This window comes from Melozone crissalis, unplaced genomic scaffold, assembly GCF_028551555.1.
Source record: "Melozone crissalis strain CALT ecotype California unplaced genomic scaffold, PUWL_Pcris_2 ptg000027l_1, whole genome shotgun sequence".
NCBI lineage: Eukaryota > Metazoa > Chordata > Aves > Passeriformes > Passerellidae > Melozone > Melozone crissalis.
Window position 1 is genome coordinate 53,491,170 of NW_026535805.1, and position 16,749 is coordinate 53,507,918.

Sequence of the window (16,749 nt, forward strand, 5' to 3'; positions counted from 1 at the left end):
TGAGGAAGGAGGTTTGGGTTGTGTATACAATAGGAAAATAACAAACAATTATTAAAAACTTGGGACAAAATTGTAAAAAAATCCCCAGAAACATATGTAAAATCACGTGTCTTTCCTTATGCAGGTACAGGAGTTGATTCAGTGCACAAGAAGTCCCAAGAAAAGGAAGAATTATGCCAAAGACTTAAGGAACAACTAGATGCCCTTGAGAAGGAAACAGCTTCTAAACTTGCTGAAATGGATGAGTTTAACAGTCAGCTTAAGGTACTTGCATTATCCAAATACCTTACACTTGTGAGCACTGTATTTTATTTCTTCATCCACTCATAAAGATTGGTGCCACTTTCACCAGGCTTCCACCAACTTCAGTGTCAAATAAGAATTATCAAAATCTTGGAGTAAATAACACAATACAAATACAAATGTATTGCTAATGTACTAAAATATGAGTCTCTTGCTAACTATTGCTTTGCATGACTCAGCTATTGCTCCTTCTCACCTTTTGCCTTCTAGAACTCATTTTGATTTAGAATTAAGGTTTCTCAGGCCCTTGCACATTCTGTTCTTGCAGTATGAGGTCATATTTGCTGCTATTTTTGAATTGTGTACTGAACACTTGACTTTTGTTGATAGACCTGTGTGGTTTCACAGCACACTCTGCAAGGTCTGGTGGCAGATTTGGGTACAAGCCTAAAAGTAACTGTAGGCCACTTATTTGTTAATATTTGTTAATTTGTTGTAAGCTAAGAGTTGTTGACCACTTGCTCTGAATTTTTGTTTCTGAGGCAACTCTTGGCCTGCCTAAAAGCTCAGGCAGCTCTCACAGGGTAGCACTCATCCATTTAACTTTATTTGCCAGCTTGCTCCAAGTGGCACTGGTGGGAACTTTTTCCTTAAGTAATTGATGCTGGGCCAGCACGAGGGCTCTGCACTCTCCAGTTAAAAAAAGGCCACAAAAATTTGTAAATGAGTAAGGAATTCATTTTCTTTTTAACAGTGGCTTCATGCAATGGGCATTTTCAGTTACTTGTTTGTTGCATGGCTTGCTGTGTTCAGTGGCTGCATCCACAGTTCAGTCTTCCCTGAAATATGTTTTTCAAAATACAGTGCAAAGATTAATTGGCTTTTTATCTACCTTATCTTACAGTGTGAGAATATGGATGATTCTGTTCTTCAGTGCCTTTTGTCTCTGCTAAGCTGTCTCAACAACCTCTTCCTCTTACTTAAGGTTATTTTCTAATCTTTGGCTTTTTTGTTTTTTTAATTATTTCGCAATTTCTCTCTGCTTACCCTTTCTGTTTGGATGTACAACTTCTATTAAATACATTTTCTCAAAAGAAAATCAGTAGTCTGCTTTTCTTTCTGCTAGCTTTTATATCCTCTTTAAGACTTAATATCCTTACCTGCTTAGAAATCCAAACTGCAGAATACTGAGAGCAAAATCCTGACTATTAATTTTTTCGTTTCTTAATGGTCTGTTCTCTAAGTTGTTTCACCCAAACATTTTTCTTGTTAGTTAACATGAACCAAAAATCAGTCTCAGATGGAAAAAAAGTCTCCCACTTTTCCATCTCTAGCTCTGTACCTGTAGCCATCCATCCTAAGCTGTGAGTCAGGTATTTGAGTTCTTGTCCAGGGTGCAGAATATGATATGGCAAACACAGTGCTGTCAAACCTCCAGATTAACCCAGTACTAAAACCTACTTTCTGTCTTTCAACACTGCTTTTGTCTGCTGAGGTCAGAAATACTTTTAGAATAATGTATGAAGAAAAAAACCCAACAGAATTACCTAACTGAGCTTTTCATTTTGCTTTGCATGAGGATTTTTCTCTCCTTAAAGGCAGAGAATTTTTCTAATGTAAGTTCGCTTCCTTCCAGAGTGTTCCTGAAATTCTGCGCAAAGTAAGAAGGAAAAATGTTCCCAGCTGAATATATTTGAGAAAAAATTGTAGTCAATTGCTTAATTTAGTTTGTTGCTACAGAGACTTCCAATGACACAGCAATCTAAATTGCACCATATGTCTTAGGCAACATGATTCTTGGTAGAAGTGCATATTGTAGGGAATGCTTCATTCTTAATCACTTTATTTGTATTTATGAGATCAGATACAAAAACTCAGGATTTCCCTATTGCATTGCTGAATGTATATCAGCAGGATTTTCCTAAGAAAAAAGACTGGAGTGATGATTTAGCTGATTTTGGTGTTAAATCTTAGAGGTGTTTTAGCAACAAGGTGAAGTACAGGCGAAAGTAATTCTATTATTGTTGATCTTTTTCAGTCTGTAAATTTAATTATCAAAAAGATACATTCTGATTTTTTGTTTGGAAAAAAAGATTGTTACCAGAGGGAGGTGAGATAAGAATTGAAGGGTGTGTTCAGAAAGAAAAAGACTGAAACTGAGAAGGTTACAAGTACAGGAAAAGTCGAGTCAGAGTTACTGTCTTTAAGCTGTGGTTTCCCACAGTGGTAAGATTGCTGGGTATATTTCTGAAGTTTTTCTGGTTTAGACATGGGACTGATCACTCAGGAAGCATCAAGGATGAGCACCCTACTGCAGGATGCTTTCTCAGGTTATGGTGCAGTGTTGGATTTCAGCTGAAATCTGCCTCCTTGTAGTTACTTAAAATACAATTCACTGCCTTCAGAAATGTTGTGTTTGATCACTCAGTTCTGTATCTTCCCCTCTCCTCTGTTGTAGTTGGCATTTCCAGCAGGTGTAGGACTGGAAGGGCTCTTTGAAAGCCCAAATTACATCACTGACTTTGCAAACCTGCCATCTCCTTTTATACTTCCAATGATTTGACTTTCTTTGCAGTGACCTCCAAGGACTATTAATAACTTAATACTATTTTGGCCATTTGTATTAAAACTTGGTTGAAAAAGCATTAAATGCCTGGATGCTTTTCTCAAAGATTGGCTTTATTCCCTTTTATGTATTCCTCTGTTCCCTCCCTAGGACCTGAGGGAAAGTTACAGCACACAGCAATTAGCCTTGGAGCAGCTCCACAGGATCAAACAGGACAAAATAAGAGAGGTACAAAAAAGAAGAGCTGAGCTGGCACAGAAGAAGCGACTGGAAGATGAGGCTGCAAGGTGATCATGGCTGAGGGTGTCAGTGCTGCAGTGCTTAGAACAAATGCTGCTGTGGCTTTAAAGATAAGATCTATGTTTTTAATGTAAAAATACATCCTATGTTGCCTTAGAGGAAGCATTTTATGTGGAGTACTACTCATGTTAGTGGGTTTGAATTTGAGATTTTCAATGATTTATATTTGATTTGACTGAAGAAGTAGAGCTATTGACCTTGTAGTGTGGGTGATTCATGGGCTTTGCTCATCTCAGCATTTTTCTGCTTGAGATGAAGTTTTATAACATTGGGACAGTCTAAGAGAGCCATGTGCCATATATGTGGTGATAGCCTGGTAATTTTTTGGCTGGACAAGCTATGTGATGGAGTAACAGCATCCCTGCACAGCTCCTACTGCATCCTGCCACGTGCTTGGAAACACTAAAATGCCCATCAGAGGAGTGAATGTCCCACAGGGAATGGATGAAAAGGTCTCATCTAGACATTTTTAAGAGGATGACCCAAAGGGTTAGGTCCTTTCTCTTCAGAAGAAAGGTCTTGACAGCTAAAATATTGTGTTGAATTGGATACTAACTTCTTTAGACAGCTGAGGCACAGGGTAATATCTGAACAGTTACAGAGAATACAGTCAGGTTTCCAGATCCTGTCTGCTGCAGTGTGGTCCTGGCAGGGATAAGCACATTGGATAGATTACAACTGCTGAAGGCAGAAATACCAAACTGCCAAGATCAGTATGCAAAGGCAATTTTTATCTATGTACCTGAGTGGAATTAATCTCTGTGGAAGTCGTTGTTTCCAGTCAGGAGATTTGGGTACTGCCCTGCTGGAGAGCTTAAATCCAGCTTGGTTAAATTATCAGATCACTCCTGGCTCATCAGGATGCAAGTAGGCAGAAGTACTTGTGAAGGCACTGCTCAGGTGATGGACTAAAATAGCTGAATTTTAATCAATTTGTTATTTTTCTGTGGAGCACTCTGGCACTCATGTTAAGCCATGGTCTGTGGCAGAGCTGATGACCCTGAGAGCAGAGTGATCAGTGTCATAAACTCAGTTTTGCTGACAAGTGTCACTGATTGCTGTAGGAACACAATCTCATTCATTTTTATGTGGATGTTGTCTTACCTCTCTCATTCCTTTCTTCTAGGAAGGCAAAAAGGGAGAAGGAGAACCGATGGCAGGAAAATATCCGAAGGGAAGAGGAAGAGAAAAAGAAACGGCTGGAGGAAGAACGAATGCAGGAAAAAGTCCAAGAAAAGCTGAAAGCTGAAGAAGCAGCTGCCATGATGAGGGAAAGGGAAAACAAACAACAGCTTCTTGCAGAGGAGGAGAAAAATAGGCAAGCCACGATCTCGAGGGAGGTGGAACAACAAAGGCAGAGGCAACTGGAAGAAGATAAAAGAAAACAAGAACAAATAGCAAAAGAAGCTGAGGAGAGGCGCAAGCAGAACGAGGAGATAAAAAAGATAAAAGAAGCAACCAACTCTCAAGAGGTGGAGAAACACACTTCTAAAATAAATATAAATGACAAGTTTGCAGATCTGTTGAAGCCAACAGAGGGGAAAAGTCTTAAGCCACCCTGGAAAAATGAAGGTAATCTCAAAATTGTTAGACTTCTGGACTTTTACTTTCCTGAGTGTTCTTTCTCTCTTCAGGTGTACTATTATTGATGTGACCCTATGACAGACTTCTTGCCTAAGTTACAATTAAAAAGAACCCCAACCAGCAATGTTTCCTGTCTTTGTCAGTTACAAATGATCTTATAAACTTAAGTTACTTCTGTCAGTTTTCAGCACCTATGACTCTGATGACGAATCTTCCACTGATCATGGTCAACAAATAACAGTTGCTGGGAACAGTAATATTTTAGGTTTTTCCTAGGGATTGCACTTTCTTTCATTAAAATAGAATTCTAATATGGAGGGGCTTTGTTCATTGATGAGAGATGGGCAAGTAATGCTCAAAGTGATTTTTTAACAGTGAAATGTAGTTTCTTTTGCATTTCTCAATGCCTCAAATGAAAAAACACAAAAACCTGAATGACTAGACCTAACTAGTTGTGTGACTTGGAAAAATAGTGCTTTAACAATATTTTCACTAAAGGCACATTTGATTTCATCCTTCATTAGTCCTTGTCAGTTTTTATTAGCCACTTTTCTCACTGAGTTCAGCAAGGATCAAATTAGAACAATGCTGAAAGATATTTGCACACCTCAGCTAAATCTTGTAAGACATTCCCTGTTTGCGACATCAGTCACTGACTTGGAGAGTGGAGATGCAAAGAAAATAGAAATTGTGATATTTTGCTATTACAGGTTTCTAAATAAAATCTTCACAACATGCTGCTGAGCACTTATTGCTGCAACAGTGGGATTTATTCAACTTAGAACATTATAGTGGAGTTAAATGAGGCTTTGTTAAAGCACTGGCTTAGCCAGAGCAGCATGGCAAGGAAAGAGGAGAACATAAAAATGTCATTTTTAACAATGTCTAGCAGCTGTCCCTGCCCATGGCAGGAGGCTGAAACTAGATGACCTTTAAGGTCCCTTCCAGCCCAACCCATTCTGTGTTTTTGTGATTTTTGCCCTGCAGAAGTCAATGCACATTTTGTTGTCTCAGTTACATTTCCATGATGGGTGTGTTAAATTGATGCCCTGGTGATCTCCTCTGATACCTGCACTGTGTCTAGGGCAAGAACTGATATTCCTACCAGTTGCTTGGAGTGCTGGGGCTCCAGCTGAGTGCTTGTCTCAGCTGTGTCAGAGTGGTAACTGGTTTTTTACCTTCCAGGCAAGGCAGCTGGTGCTGCAGAGTCGAGGAATTCCATTGCCTTGGTAAATTACAGAGCTCTCTATCCATTTGAGGCAAGGAACCACGATGAAATGAGCTTTAATACTGGAGATGTAATTCAGGTAAGATTGGCTATTCACATTTAACTTGCAAAAATTTACCTTTTTCTCTAGCCTTGAGATTCACAAAGTCTTAAGGGTCAAAAGCTTTGTGTTGATGTATTGTAAGGTTGACTCAAAATTTAAACTGGATTGCTGCTTCATGTTTTTCTAAACAGGTGAAATTAGGATTAGTTCAGCCAAAATGTTTCTCTGAGTTTTCCACATCCTAGATATATTGACAATCTCTTTAAATATAAGAACAGTGAATGCTAAACATAAACTTTCTAAAATTAGTAGATCAGAAACAATGTAGTTGTCGCAGCTCATTGCACATGTACAAGTTGACTTCTGAGTGTTTGCTTGAAATATGAGCATAGTTAATAGACACATGAATTATTCATTGATGGCATTTGAATTAAAATCAAATTAGTTATATAACAAGTAGATGTGAGAGGTTCTTTTGAATCTTAATGCTGTTTCCAGTGTATTCTTAACAGACATTTCTGCCTGTCTGAGCAACCTGGTCTAGTGGAAGGCGTCCCTGCTCCTGGCAGAGGGGGTGGAACCAGGTGATATTTAAGATCCCTTTCAACCCAAACCATCCTGTGAATCTGTGATTCTCTGAGTGTTCCCTTTATCAATCCTCCCTCAGGCAGACACTTAGAGTAATTTGTTCTGTGTCCATTTATTGTAGCACTTTTTGGAATTTTCTGTCTATAATATTACAACAGGACCATAAGATTGGAAATGCCTTGTGGCTTCTCAGTTGAAGTCTGTGTTATTTCATGTATATTAGTTATTAGCACTTGTTTGAAAACCTTTGCCTGCAGGTGAATGGGTGAAAACTGATTTACAACCATGGTAATACAGTTTCTAATGTATAAGTGTGTGTGGTTGCTCCTCATTCAGACTGTAAGTAATACAAGTAGGTGATAAGGAAGAATTTATAAAGCAGTGTGGTACAAAATATTAAAACACTTGACTAAATTAGCTTTCAGTTTGACAGTGTTAAAGCATTTATTTGCATTTTCATACCAGTGAGCCATGGAAGGAGGGAACAAGAGATGTAGGTTTTGCTTTGACTTCCCTCTCAGCTGTAATTGTATCATTCAACTGCTGATAACTGATTTCAGAAATAGGCTAACAGCTGCCACCTCCTCCTCCTCTGGCATCCCAAACCCCGGCTAAGCTAACCAGCTGATTGTGTTTGATGGGCTGCTAATTTTTAGCCAATTTTCACTAACTGGCTAATTTGTAGCATAATGGAAGCTCCAGGATTGCTGTGAATGTTTAAGGATGCTCTATACTTAATCACACAGTAAATAACAGAATTTTTGGATGTGTTTTGGAAGCAGTCAGCTGACAGAGTTAATTATATCTGTGAGCAGAACAGCAGCAGTTGTTTCCTGCTCTGCTGGGCTCACCAGCCCCTTCCTCTTGGCTGCACATTCAGCAGAATGCAGCACAAAGCACGGGCATTTTTGGCGGGACAGGGTGGCTCGGAGGCACTGCATGACCCCCATGTGCACGTCTGGGGCCTGCCTGAAGCAGTGCAGGGTCCCTGAGGTCTGTCTGCACCTGTGTCTGAAAGCAGTGCAGCTGCATCATCACAGGGCAAAACCAGCTCAGTTCTGCCAGGGCAGAGTGAAAATGCTGATCCTGGTGTGGGCACTGCCCCTGCTCAGGTCAGAGAGCCAGCAGGTGCCGTCACACCAGGCACCCTGCTTGTTCCATGCTGCTAATTCTCTTTCCTTTGTATTTCTCCTCCTGTGCATAGGTTGATGAAAAAACTGTGGGAGAGCCTGGTTGGCTTTATGGGAGTTTTCAAGGACATTTTGGTTGGTTTCCGTGCAATTATGTAGAAAAAATACCAGAAGGAGAAAAAGCTTTATCTCCTAAGAAAGCCTTACTTCCTCCTACAGTATCTTTATCTACTACCTCAGCTGCTTCAGAGTGAGTTGTTGTTATGTTTGTGTTTAAATTGCTTTTTCTAAATTTAGCTGGCACATAATGTGCTCTATAGTTTCACTTGGTTTTAAAATATAAAGGCAGAAAACTTACTGAAGAACTTTCTTACATGTCTTGGCTTGGAAAATTTGAGTATTTGATAGTCTGCTTTGCATTGTATAGAATATCAGTTTTATAGATGTTGGGAAAAAAATTCTCTGCTTGAGGTACTTTGTAAGTAAAAGTTGTAATTTGAAAATATGCCTTGTGTTCAATTTGCAGACCACTTTCACCAAGTAAATCTGCAGAAGAATCTGATTACCAAAACATCCCCTTCTCCAGCCTGAATGTTAACACAGCCTGGCAGCAGAAATCAGCTTTTACTCGTACTGTGTCCCCTGGATCTGTTTCACCTGTTCATGGACAGGTACCTTGTGCAGAACTTGATGCATTTCAGATTCATCTTAATGAAAATGTTTTAAAGGAAAACCAGAACACCACACAACTTTGCTAGTGCTGGGTGCACTGAACGGGATCAAGAAGCTTATCTAAATATTCTACTAGTGTGCATTGATATAATTCCAAGTATTTCCAGGAACCACTGAGCAACAACACTCATCTTTCATAATTCTAAAATAATGTTCACCCACAATTAGACACAAAAGATATTTCTAACAAATAAGAAACTGAGTTGCATGCATGCATTGATGGAAACAAAGTTATTCAGCCATCACTTAGGAATGAAGTTGGTTAACCTTCAAGAAAAGATACACCAGTGTTTGTTTTTAACAGCTGGGGCAGTGTGGTCAACCAGCATCTCTTCTGTCTTACAGGGGCAGCCTGTAGAGAACCTAAAAGCACAAGCACTTTGTTCTTGGACTGCAAAAAAAGATAACCACTTGAATTTTTCAAAGAATGACATCATCACTGTCCTGGAGCAGCAGGAGAACTGGTGGTTTGGAGAGGTACATGGAGGAAGGGGTTGGTTTCCAAAGTCCTATGTCAAGCTCTTACCTGGGAGTGAAACGAAGAAAGAGGAGTAAGTGTGACTTTTGTTGTTTTATTCATCAATTTGCAAAAAGAGGTGGTTTAGAGTGCAAAATTCTTGCAGTGCTTTCATGTGCAGAGCATAAATGCCATTTAGAATTTACACTGTGTCATTTTAGGCTTTTACTATTTCATTCTGGCAAGCCAAGTAGTGTTGGGCTCACTGCTGTGTAACCACAGTGTTGCTGGCTGAGTGCTGTGAAACATCAGTGGTGTTTGATTATTCATCAAGTGCCAGACTTTTTGTTCATTACCAGGTCTCCTCTCTTGCAGTGCAGTTGTATTCTGCCTCTAAAGGTGCCAATTTTTAAGTGACCCAAAACTACTTGTAAGCTCTGCACAGAGCAGTAGTGTGGTTTTCTTCACTTGAAAAGATTATTATGCCTCTTCTAATGCTCCAGGGACCTGTTCAGGCCTGGTTACTGCTGGGATGGCTGCACCACTGTGTGTAAATTGTTCTGCTCATGCGTTTTGCTTAAATGTCTTAGAAATTATTTTGCATAAGAGAATTTAGAATTAGAATAAAATCTTTCATTTACTTATTTTGAATACCATAATTTGTGAATGTATCTCTTCCCTTTTATTGCATTATATTTTTAAGTGGTGTGCTCTTGGGTGCCATAAATATATTAAGTATCAGTAGTACTTGGCACTATTTGATAGTCAGGGAAGTCTTTGTAGTTAATTCAGAGCCAGCACCAGCTCTGATATAACCAAAGTGATCTTGGTCTCATGTGAATTGAGAGATTTGCTCTTGATCAGTCTCTTGCTAACACAAAGCTTTTTTTTTATTTCTTTCTGCAGACCAGAAGCTATTTATGCAGCTGTAAACAAAAGGCCTTATACCCAGAATTACACAGCAGGAGAGGGTAAGAGAGCATGAAAAATGTCAACTAATGCTACAGTCTGGTTCTGCTTAATGACTTGTAAATACTGTTCAGTTTGTGAGGAGTTTCTGAGCAGCACTTTGAGTGCTTGTCCAAAACACATAGTGCGAATGTTCAGCTATTGATACAAAAGTACTAAAATAAGTTCTAAAATAGGAAGGTTGTAAGTAATTCAGGTTGAGCATAGGCCTAGGTTCTCTAATAAGACTTCTGCTCCAGCATGAATATATTTCAGAAAACTCATAAGCAGAGTTCTCTTCCTGCTGTTGTCTACTGTGTTATGCAGTTCTGTAAAAACATGAGAAACTATTTTAATCTCCTGAATATGGATCATTGTCTTACAGTCAGTAAGGAGTAGAGAAAACAATTATTATTGGAGAAAAATTTCTAGTGTATCTCCACACTTCCCTGATTATATTTTAATTGCAGCTGTATTTTTTCATTACAAAGTTGTGTACCTGTAAGAGTAAATGTGAGTTCAAGCAGGTGGACAGGTCGGTTCACAGACTTGTGAAGGTGTGATCCCTGTTATGAGCACACTGTTATGATCCCTGTTGAGCACCCACTGGAGAATGCTGATACCCTTTATGTGCCCCTGGGGTTGCTCTGTGCCCCTCTGAGGCTGTGCTCTCCCCTGTGTGCTCCCTGCACAGAGTACATTGCCCTGTATCCCTACTCGAGCTCCGAGCCCGGTGACCTGACGTTCCTGGAAGGGGAGGAGATCCTGGTGACCCAGAAGGAAGGGGAGTGGTGGACCGGGAGCATCGATACCAGAACTGGAATCTTCCCTTCCAATTACGTCAGACCAAAAGATCCAGAGGTGAGTTCAGTCTGAGAATTAACAATTCTCAATGTATCTTCTCTCCGTTTCATTCTTACACAGGGATTTTGAACAGAGGTTAATATGCTTGACAGAAAAGAAAATCCTTAGTAGCTTGATTGCTAAATCAGAGCTGTAGCCAGTGTCACACTGCCTCTCTCTCTGTACAGGATGGTGTTTTGTAAAACACCTAGGTTAAAGTTAAAATCTCCATGTGCTTTTAGTGTAAACTGTACTGGTTTTATTGCACATTAAAGGTGGTTGTTGTTTTCTCTTTGTAGGCTTCTAGCTATGCTGGCAAAACTGGAACAATAAATAAGAAACCCGGTAAGTGACAACCTTTTAACATTTAAGGCTGTTTCTTGAGTAACTCTGAGTATTTAGGTTCATAGCAGTGTTTAATGGTGGCTGATGTTCTCAGCTGCAGGTTGTGTACCAGGATATTTCTGTGGATCCAGCTCTTACTGCAGTGAACAAATAACAAGTGCAATTACTGCTTTCTTTCCAGAAATCGCTCAGGTTACTACTGCCTATGCTGCATCAGGAACTGAACAGCTCAGTCTTGCTCCAGGACAGCTGATACTTATTCTGAAGAAAAATGCCAGTGGATGGTGGCAAGGAGAGTTGCAGGTAAGTGATTCAAGGAGGAATAATTGTAACTTCATGAATGGCAAGGAGGTGTTCTCAGGTTTAATTCAAAAAAACAACTAAATATAGAGTTATATAAAAGCTGGTCAGAAAGTTATCCTGTGTAAACCAAAGGGGAAGAGAATGTGTGGTGGATTTTTTTTTGTTTGCTAGATTGATTAGTTGGCTTTTTTAAACTTTGGGTTGCTGGGGGTTTTATGGTTTTTTTAGAGTAGATTTTCTTGGTCACATAAAATAGTAAAACTGTTGATTAACAGGCGGGAGGAGGAAGAGATGAGTTGACAGTTACTTAATTGGTTAGGATTTGATTGGTGAAACATTAAACTGTGAAGTTATTCTAATGAAGGAACAGGTGGGTTTGGAAGCTGGAGTTGGAAGCTTCTTTAATGCAAAAGTTCTGTTTTCACTTCTCTCCTTTCCCCACCTAAATTTAAGAAGAATGTCCTGTTAAAGTGCCCTTGACCTCATTAGAAACTCTGGATATGATGCATAGGAATATTCATAGAACAAATTTTCAGCCCTACATTTGAGTTGTACTCTGAAATCTCACTTCAAAATTTTGGATGAACATATTAGGGTACAACTTTATCTGAATTGCATTGTTTTATGCTTTAGTCAGATTTTTATCTTCTGAAATTCATTTAGTAGCTGTTTAGAAGCCTGACTTCTTGTCTTTTGTTGGGAAAAATCTGTGACATATATGTTGCAATTTTTTCCAGTCTATGGACTATTCAGTTTTTCAGTTGTGTAATAACCATTATGAACATTTACAGGCAAGAGGGAAAAAGAGGCAGAAGGGATGGTTCCCTGCCAGCCATGTGAAGCTGCTGGGTCCAAGCAGTGAAAGAACCACATCAGCTGCTCCCTCAGGTGAAAAAAGGAGACTTTGTATTTAATTTAGCATTTTATGTAACTATTTCAAATGTTCATGTATCTGTAAGGGTCAGGCATCCATCTTCTAGGCTTTTTAATTTTGATAGTTGCTCTGAAGAGCCATACTCTTCTCTTTTGGAAACCCTGTGTTTCCAAGTGCTAGCAAAAATTTTAGAGCTAGCAAACATTGGCAAACCACATGGAATTACATGCACTGCTCCTTACAAAGAGGAAGACTAAGCGAATTTTCAGGTTATTTCTAGGTTTTTCCATTTGAATGGTTGGGTACAAATTAGGTTATTTCACAGAAAATGAGCATTTTTGCTTCTGTGTGCTTAAATTATGCTGTTCTCCACAGCTATGAGTTGCTTATACAACAATTTCCTGGATTTTACTTGACAAAACTTCCCTATGACTAAAACAGCAACTCATGATTAGCTAATGCATGTTTCCTCTTCCTCTGCCCCATTTCCCCCACAAGTGTCTGCAGTAAGATAATCAAAGTCACTCTCTTTTCAGCCAGTAAAAGCGAGAAGGATCCTTGATTACATTTTAAAGTATTTGGAAGGCCAGTAGATGCAGTCCATTCATGATAGAAGTTCACAGATATATAAAGTGGAAATAAGAATTAAGTGGCTGGCTCAGTTTTAAAGAAGTAAAAGAAAAGGGAAGGCAATTCTGTACCAAGATAAAATAATGTGGCATTTTTCTCATGCAGCAGTGCATGTGAGATGGTTGTTTCTTTCCTGTGGTTTTGTAAAACACTGAGAAAACAGTTTTAACACTGGTATAACTCCATTCTGCTCTTCTTTCCTTCCCAGTGTGCCAGGTGATAGCCATGTATGATTACACGGCCAACAATGAGGACGAGCTCAGTTTCTCCAAGGGGCAGCTGATCAATGTGCTGAACAAGGATGATGCTGACTGGTGGCAAGGAGAAATCAATGGTGTGACAGGTCTCTTCCCCTCAAACTATGTGAAGATGACCACAGATTCCGATCCAAGTCAGCAGTGTAAGCAACCTCTACTTTTGATTAATTTTGTTACCTCATTTCAAAGGTGCATTGCTGCTCTTCTTCTTTGTGTTTGGAATTTGGCATTCCAGGCATCAGCTGAATTGATTACTACTTCAAGTACTCTTTAAATTCTTTATTACAGTACAAAGTGCTTTAAACCCTTTTCCAGTTAACCTACAAACAACCAGCACATAGCCAACCAGCCAGTGTGGGATAGCAAGAGTGCTGTAGGGTGAGCTAAAAATACTGGATTGGGTAGGAGTTCTTCCAACAAGATTCTGGTAATTAACATGGACTGGGAAGCAGTGCAGGCGCACTGCAATTACAGAACTTGCTCAAGTTTTGTAAAATAAGGAAAAGTGCTGTAGTAATTTTAACACATATATCAGTTAAGTAAAAATACCCATAAAAAGGATAGGAAAAAGATTTTGGCATTAGCACGTGGTCAGTCCTTCCCCTGGCTCCCAGCATTCCAGCTGTCTTCCAGTCCTGAGAAACAAGATATATGTCAGGACATAGGTTGAGGTGAAAATTGCCAGCAGCAGGCTGAGAACTGGATCCCAAACTGTACACCTGACAGTCAGATTCTTTCTGTATTTTTAGCACATAAACACAGTAAAGGTTTCTGGTGTCCCCTACACACACCCTGGTTTTTGCCCCCTGTCCCCAGAGAAAATCCTCCTCCCAGAGAAATTTAGCACAGTTTTTACTCTCTCAGCTTTTCATCCTGTGATTAAACCAACTTTTACATCAGCCCAGTGGGTTTGGGAGCACACCACGATGCCAGAGTTGCTGCTTTGACACAACAGACCTTGTCCCTTCACTTGCTGTTTTCCTCCAGACAATGTTTGGAGTTCTCTTGGGATAAAAACACCCATCTGGAAATCTGGCTGAGCCTCACTCTTGTTAGCCTGTAGCTACAGTAGGATCAGTCTGCACTTCAGATTTGATCACCAAGTTGTGTTCTTACAGAAAAATTCACAAACTCATTAATGAAGGTACAGCTTGGATTGGAAAGTAAAAATATTTTCCCTGGGTAACTTGTTATGGTTCTTGGGCAAAAGAGAGTGTGCACCATTCTTGAGGTTTTCTTTTTAGCTAAATTACTTCTGAGCTCATATTTTTATATTTTGGTAACATATTGTTCTGGCTTTTTTTTTTTTTTAATGTCTCTGGCCAATGTGGTTGGGATGTCAGAAACTTCTGGATTTAGATTGAATTTAACATTCTTTGATGAGACATAGATAAATCATTAAAATGGTCCTTTGAAAGCTTTAATTTGTTTGCAAATCTCACATTTAAAGAAACTGTATAGCCTATACCAGGTGGGCTATAAAATTAAGATTCTGGCTGAGTATTAAAACTTAGGAATTTTCAAAAACGATACAGGTAACAGCTTGTCACACCAGGTGTGTTATTTCAAGTTATGTTGTTGAATGTGACAAATGCAAGGTCATCACATAAATCACTGATTTTCAGCAAAAGCCATGATAAGACCATGCTGTAATTGGAAATTTTCTGGATAATGAGTAAGTTTTTCTCATTGTTTGCTGGTTCATCATTAAGTTTTCCCTCAGATTTCAGTGATGTGAAATAAGAGTATTTCCATCCACATCAAACTGGCTTTTGACAAGGGTTAATGATGCGCAGATGTGCACCAGGTCATCTCTACCTGGCCATTAAACTTTTCTCTAATCACTACTCTATGAAGCAGTTCTACAAAATCCACCTACTGGTGAGCTAAGTTCCACATTAGTTTTGTGCTGGGATTTGCCACTCTGTTGTGATATAGGCATTTGGAAACTTTAGGAAAAATCCTGCCTCAAGCCCAGAGCCTGCACACAAACCCAGCACAGCTCAGGAGCTCTGTTCAAATACCATTTCCCAGATTTCAGCTGGGCTGCCACTGCTGCTGGTCAGTTGTGTGAGCAGTAAGCCACTGCTCTGTAGCTCTTCTGTAACCAGAGGAATGTTTAAATGTGTCCTGAGTGAACTTCCAAACTTCCTTGGGTTTCCTTACAATATTTTTGGCTCTTGTTTAAACAGAGTAGAGAAACCATCACGAGTATTCTTGTGAAATCACTAAGGAATTGTCCCACAGAAATGTTGATGTGGCCCTCAACAGAACAGCTTTGAGATATGAGAGAATATAATTTAAAAAATGCATTGTTGCATTTCAAAGAACTGCTGATCTGAGTATTATAATGCCTCTGTTGAATAATAGCAGTTTTTCCCAGTGCCAGTGTTTTTTCTAGAACAAGTATGATGGTATTGGAAAGGGAGCAGGCAAATTTGGTTTACTCAAATAGGTTTGTAGTTCAGGAAAATTGTGGTTTTTCTGTCAGATTTAAAGACCTTTGTTATCTGGAGTCTTTTCTGGGAGCTATTAGTTGTAGCTGTAATGGCAAACTTCCCTAGCAAAGAAGGAACTGGGGTCAGTGAGATGTCCCTTCTCTTTAGTTGCTGACACAGCTCTGTGAACAGAACAAAATCACTCTTCCTCTTGGTGTAGCTGCACATGCTGGCATAGGACCCTGCAAGGAAAGAAAAACAAAATTACTTCAGGGTGTTGTAGGTTTGTTTGTCTCTTAAACACGTGGTGATTGCAGAACACAGGACAGTTGAGTTGTGTTCCTGGTGACTCTGGTGGTGGTTAGACTTGCTCCTGTTTTAATGACATTTTTAATAGCCTTTTTTCTAATGTTTGCACAAAAGCCAGCATAAATAATAAATATACTCAGCAGGTTTCAAAATAGTTTAAAATAAATCTTTGAGTGTTTGCGCAACCATGCAGGATCAGATCTTGTGTGTTGCCAGTACCTCTCTAGTGCCAGGTTCTCTTCCCATCCTTTCCAAAGTGTGTGTAAGGGGGGTAGGCATGGTGCTCTCACCACTTCACAGTTCTTCCCAGTGCCCTGGTCTGGAGATAATTTTATTTTGGCCAGTCTTCATCTGCTTTGCACTTGTTCTCTTATTATTTGTTGGCTTTTTCAATGAGATACCTTTTCAAGTTTGTCATCTTATCCATGGAACCAGTGTGAACTGTGTCATTTTGTTTTCTTTAGCTGAGATTTTCTCCCCTCAGGTAAATCCCAACCATTAAATGTCAAGAGTCAGGTCTTTGCTGTGTAACCAGGGTCTGACAAGGACACATCTACCAGGTTCTCTTCCCATTCCTCCCAAGGGATGTTTAAGGTGGGGTAGGCAGGAGAGAAGTGTAAGGAGGCAAGACAGCTGCTCCAGCTGTGTCTGCCATACTTGGTTGCCAGATGTCTTCTGGTGTTAGAGGTCAGTTCATCCCTCAGATGTTCTTGCTCAGGGCTGGACAGCTCAGCCAGGTGCACACACCTGTGCTCCATGTGCAGAGGGGCTTCTGGTTCATCCCAAGGTGTCTCATCCCATGAGACTCTGAGAGCTGAATGTTGTGCCAGTTCTTTCTGCTCTAATCTATGTGCAGTGACTGTTTCCTGTTCACTCTTTCTGCTTTCCGTAGCCCACACTGCTGGAGTTCCTCACACATCAGAGTTGCTCC

General features: G+C 39.8%; 1 protein-coding gene across 7 annotated transcripts in view; it reads left to right on the top strand.

Annotated features, from left to right (window-relative positions):
- The window catches only part of ITSN2 (intersectin 2), an 80,565-nt gene that overhangs the window by 46,004 nt on the left and 17,812 nt on the right, over nucleotides 1-16,749 (top strand). For 6 of the 7 annotated variants that reach the window (XM_054280598.1, XM_054280596.1, XM_054280600.1 and 3 more), the window contains exons 16-29: nucleotides 125-264; nucleotides 1,148-1,228; nucleotides 2,960-3,096; nucleotides 4,236-4,681; nucleotides 5,879-6,000; nucleotides 7,757-7,932; nucleotides 8,209-8,353; nucleotides 8,760-8,965; nucleotides 9,778-9,842; nucleotides 10,514-10,680; nucleotides 10,962-11,007; nucleotides 11,189-11,310; nucleotides 12,102-12,198; nucleotides 13,023-13,214. In XM_054280598.1, the coding sequence (XP_054136573.1) occupies nucleotides 125-264; nucleotides 1,148-1,228; nucleotides 2,960-3,096; nucleotides 4,236-4,681; nucleotides 5,879-6,000; nucleotides 7,757-7,932; nucleotides 8,209-8,353; nucleotides 8,760-8,965; nucleotides 9,778-9,842; nucleotides 10,514-10,680; nucleotides 10,962-11,007; nucleotides 11,189-11,310; nucleotides 12,102-12,198; nucleotides 13,023-13,214 (2,142 nt within the window). The remainder of the gene's footprint in view (nucleotides 1-124; nucleotides 265-1,147; nucleotides 1,229-2,959; nucleotides 3,097-4,235; nucleotides 4,682-5,878; nucleotides 6,001-7,756; nucleotides 7,933-8,208; nucleotides 8,354-8,759; nucleotides 8,966-9,777; nucleotides 9,843-10,513; nucleotides 10,681-10,961; nucleotides 11,008-11,188; nucleotides 11,311-12,101; nucleotides 12,199-13,022; nucleotides 13,215-16,749) is intronic. The other variant, XM_054280601.1, reaches the window with a different exon arrangement.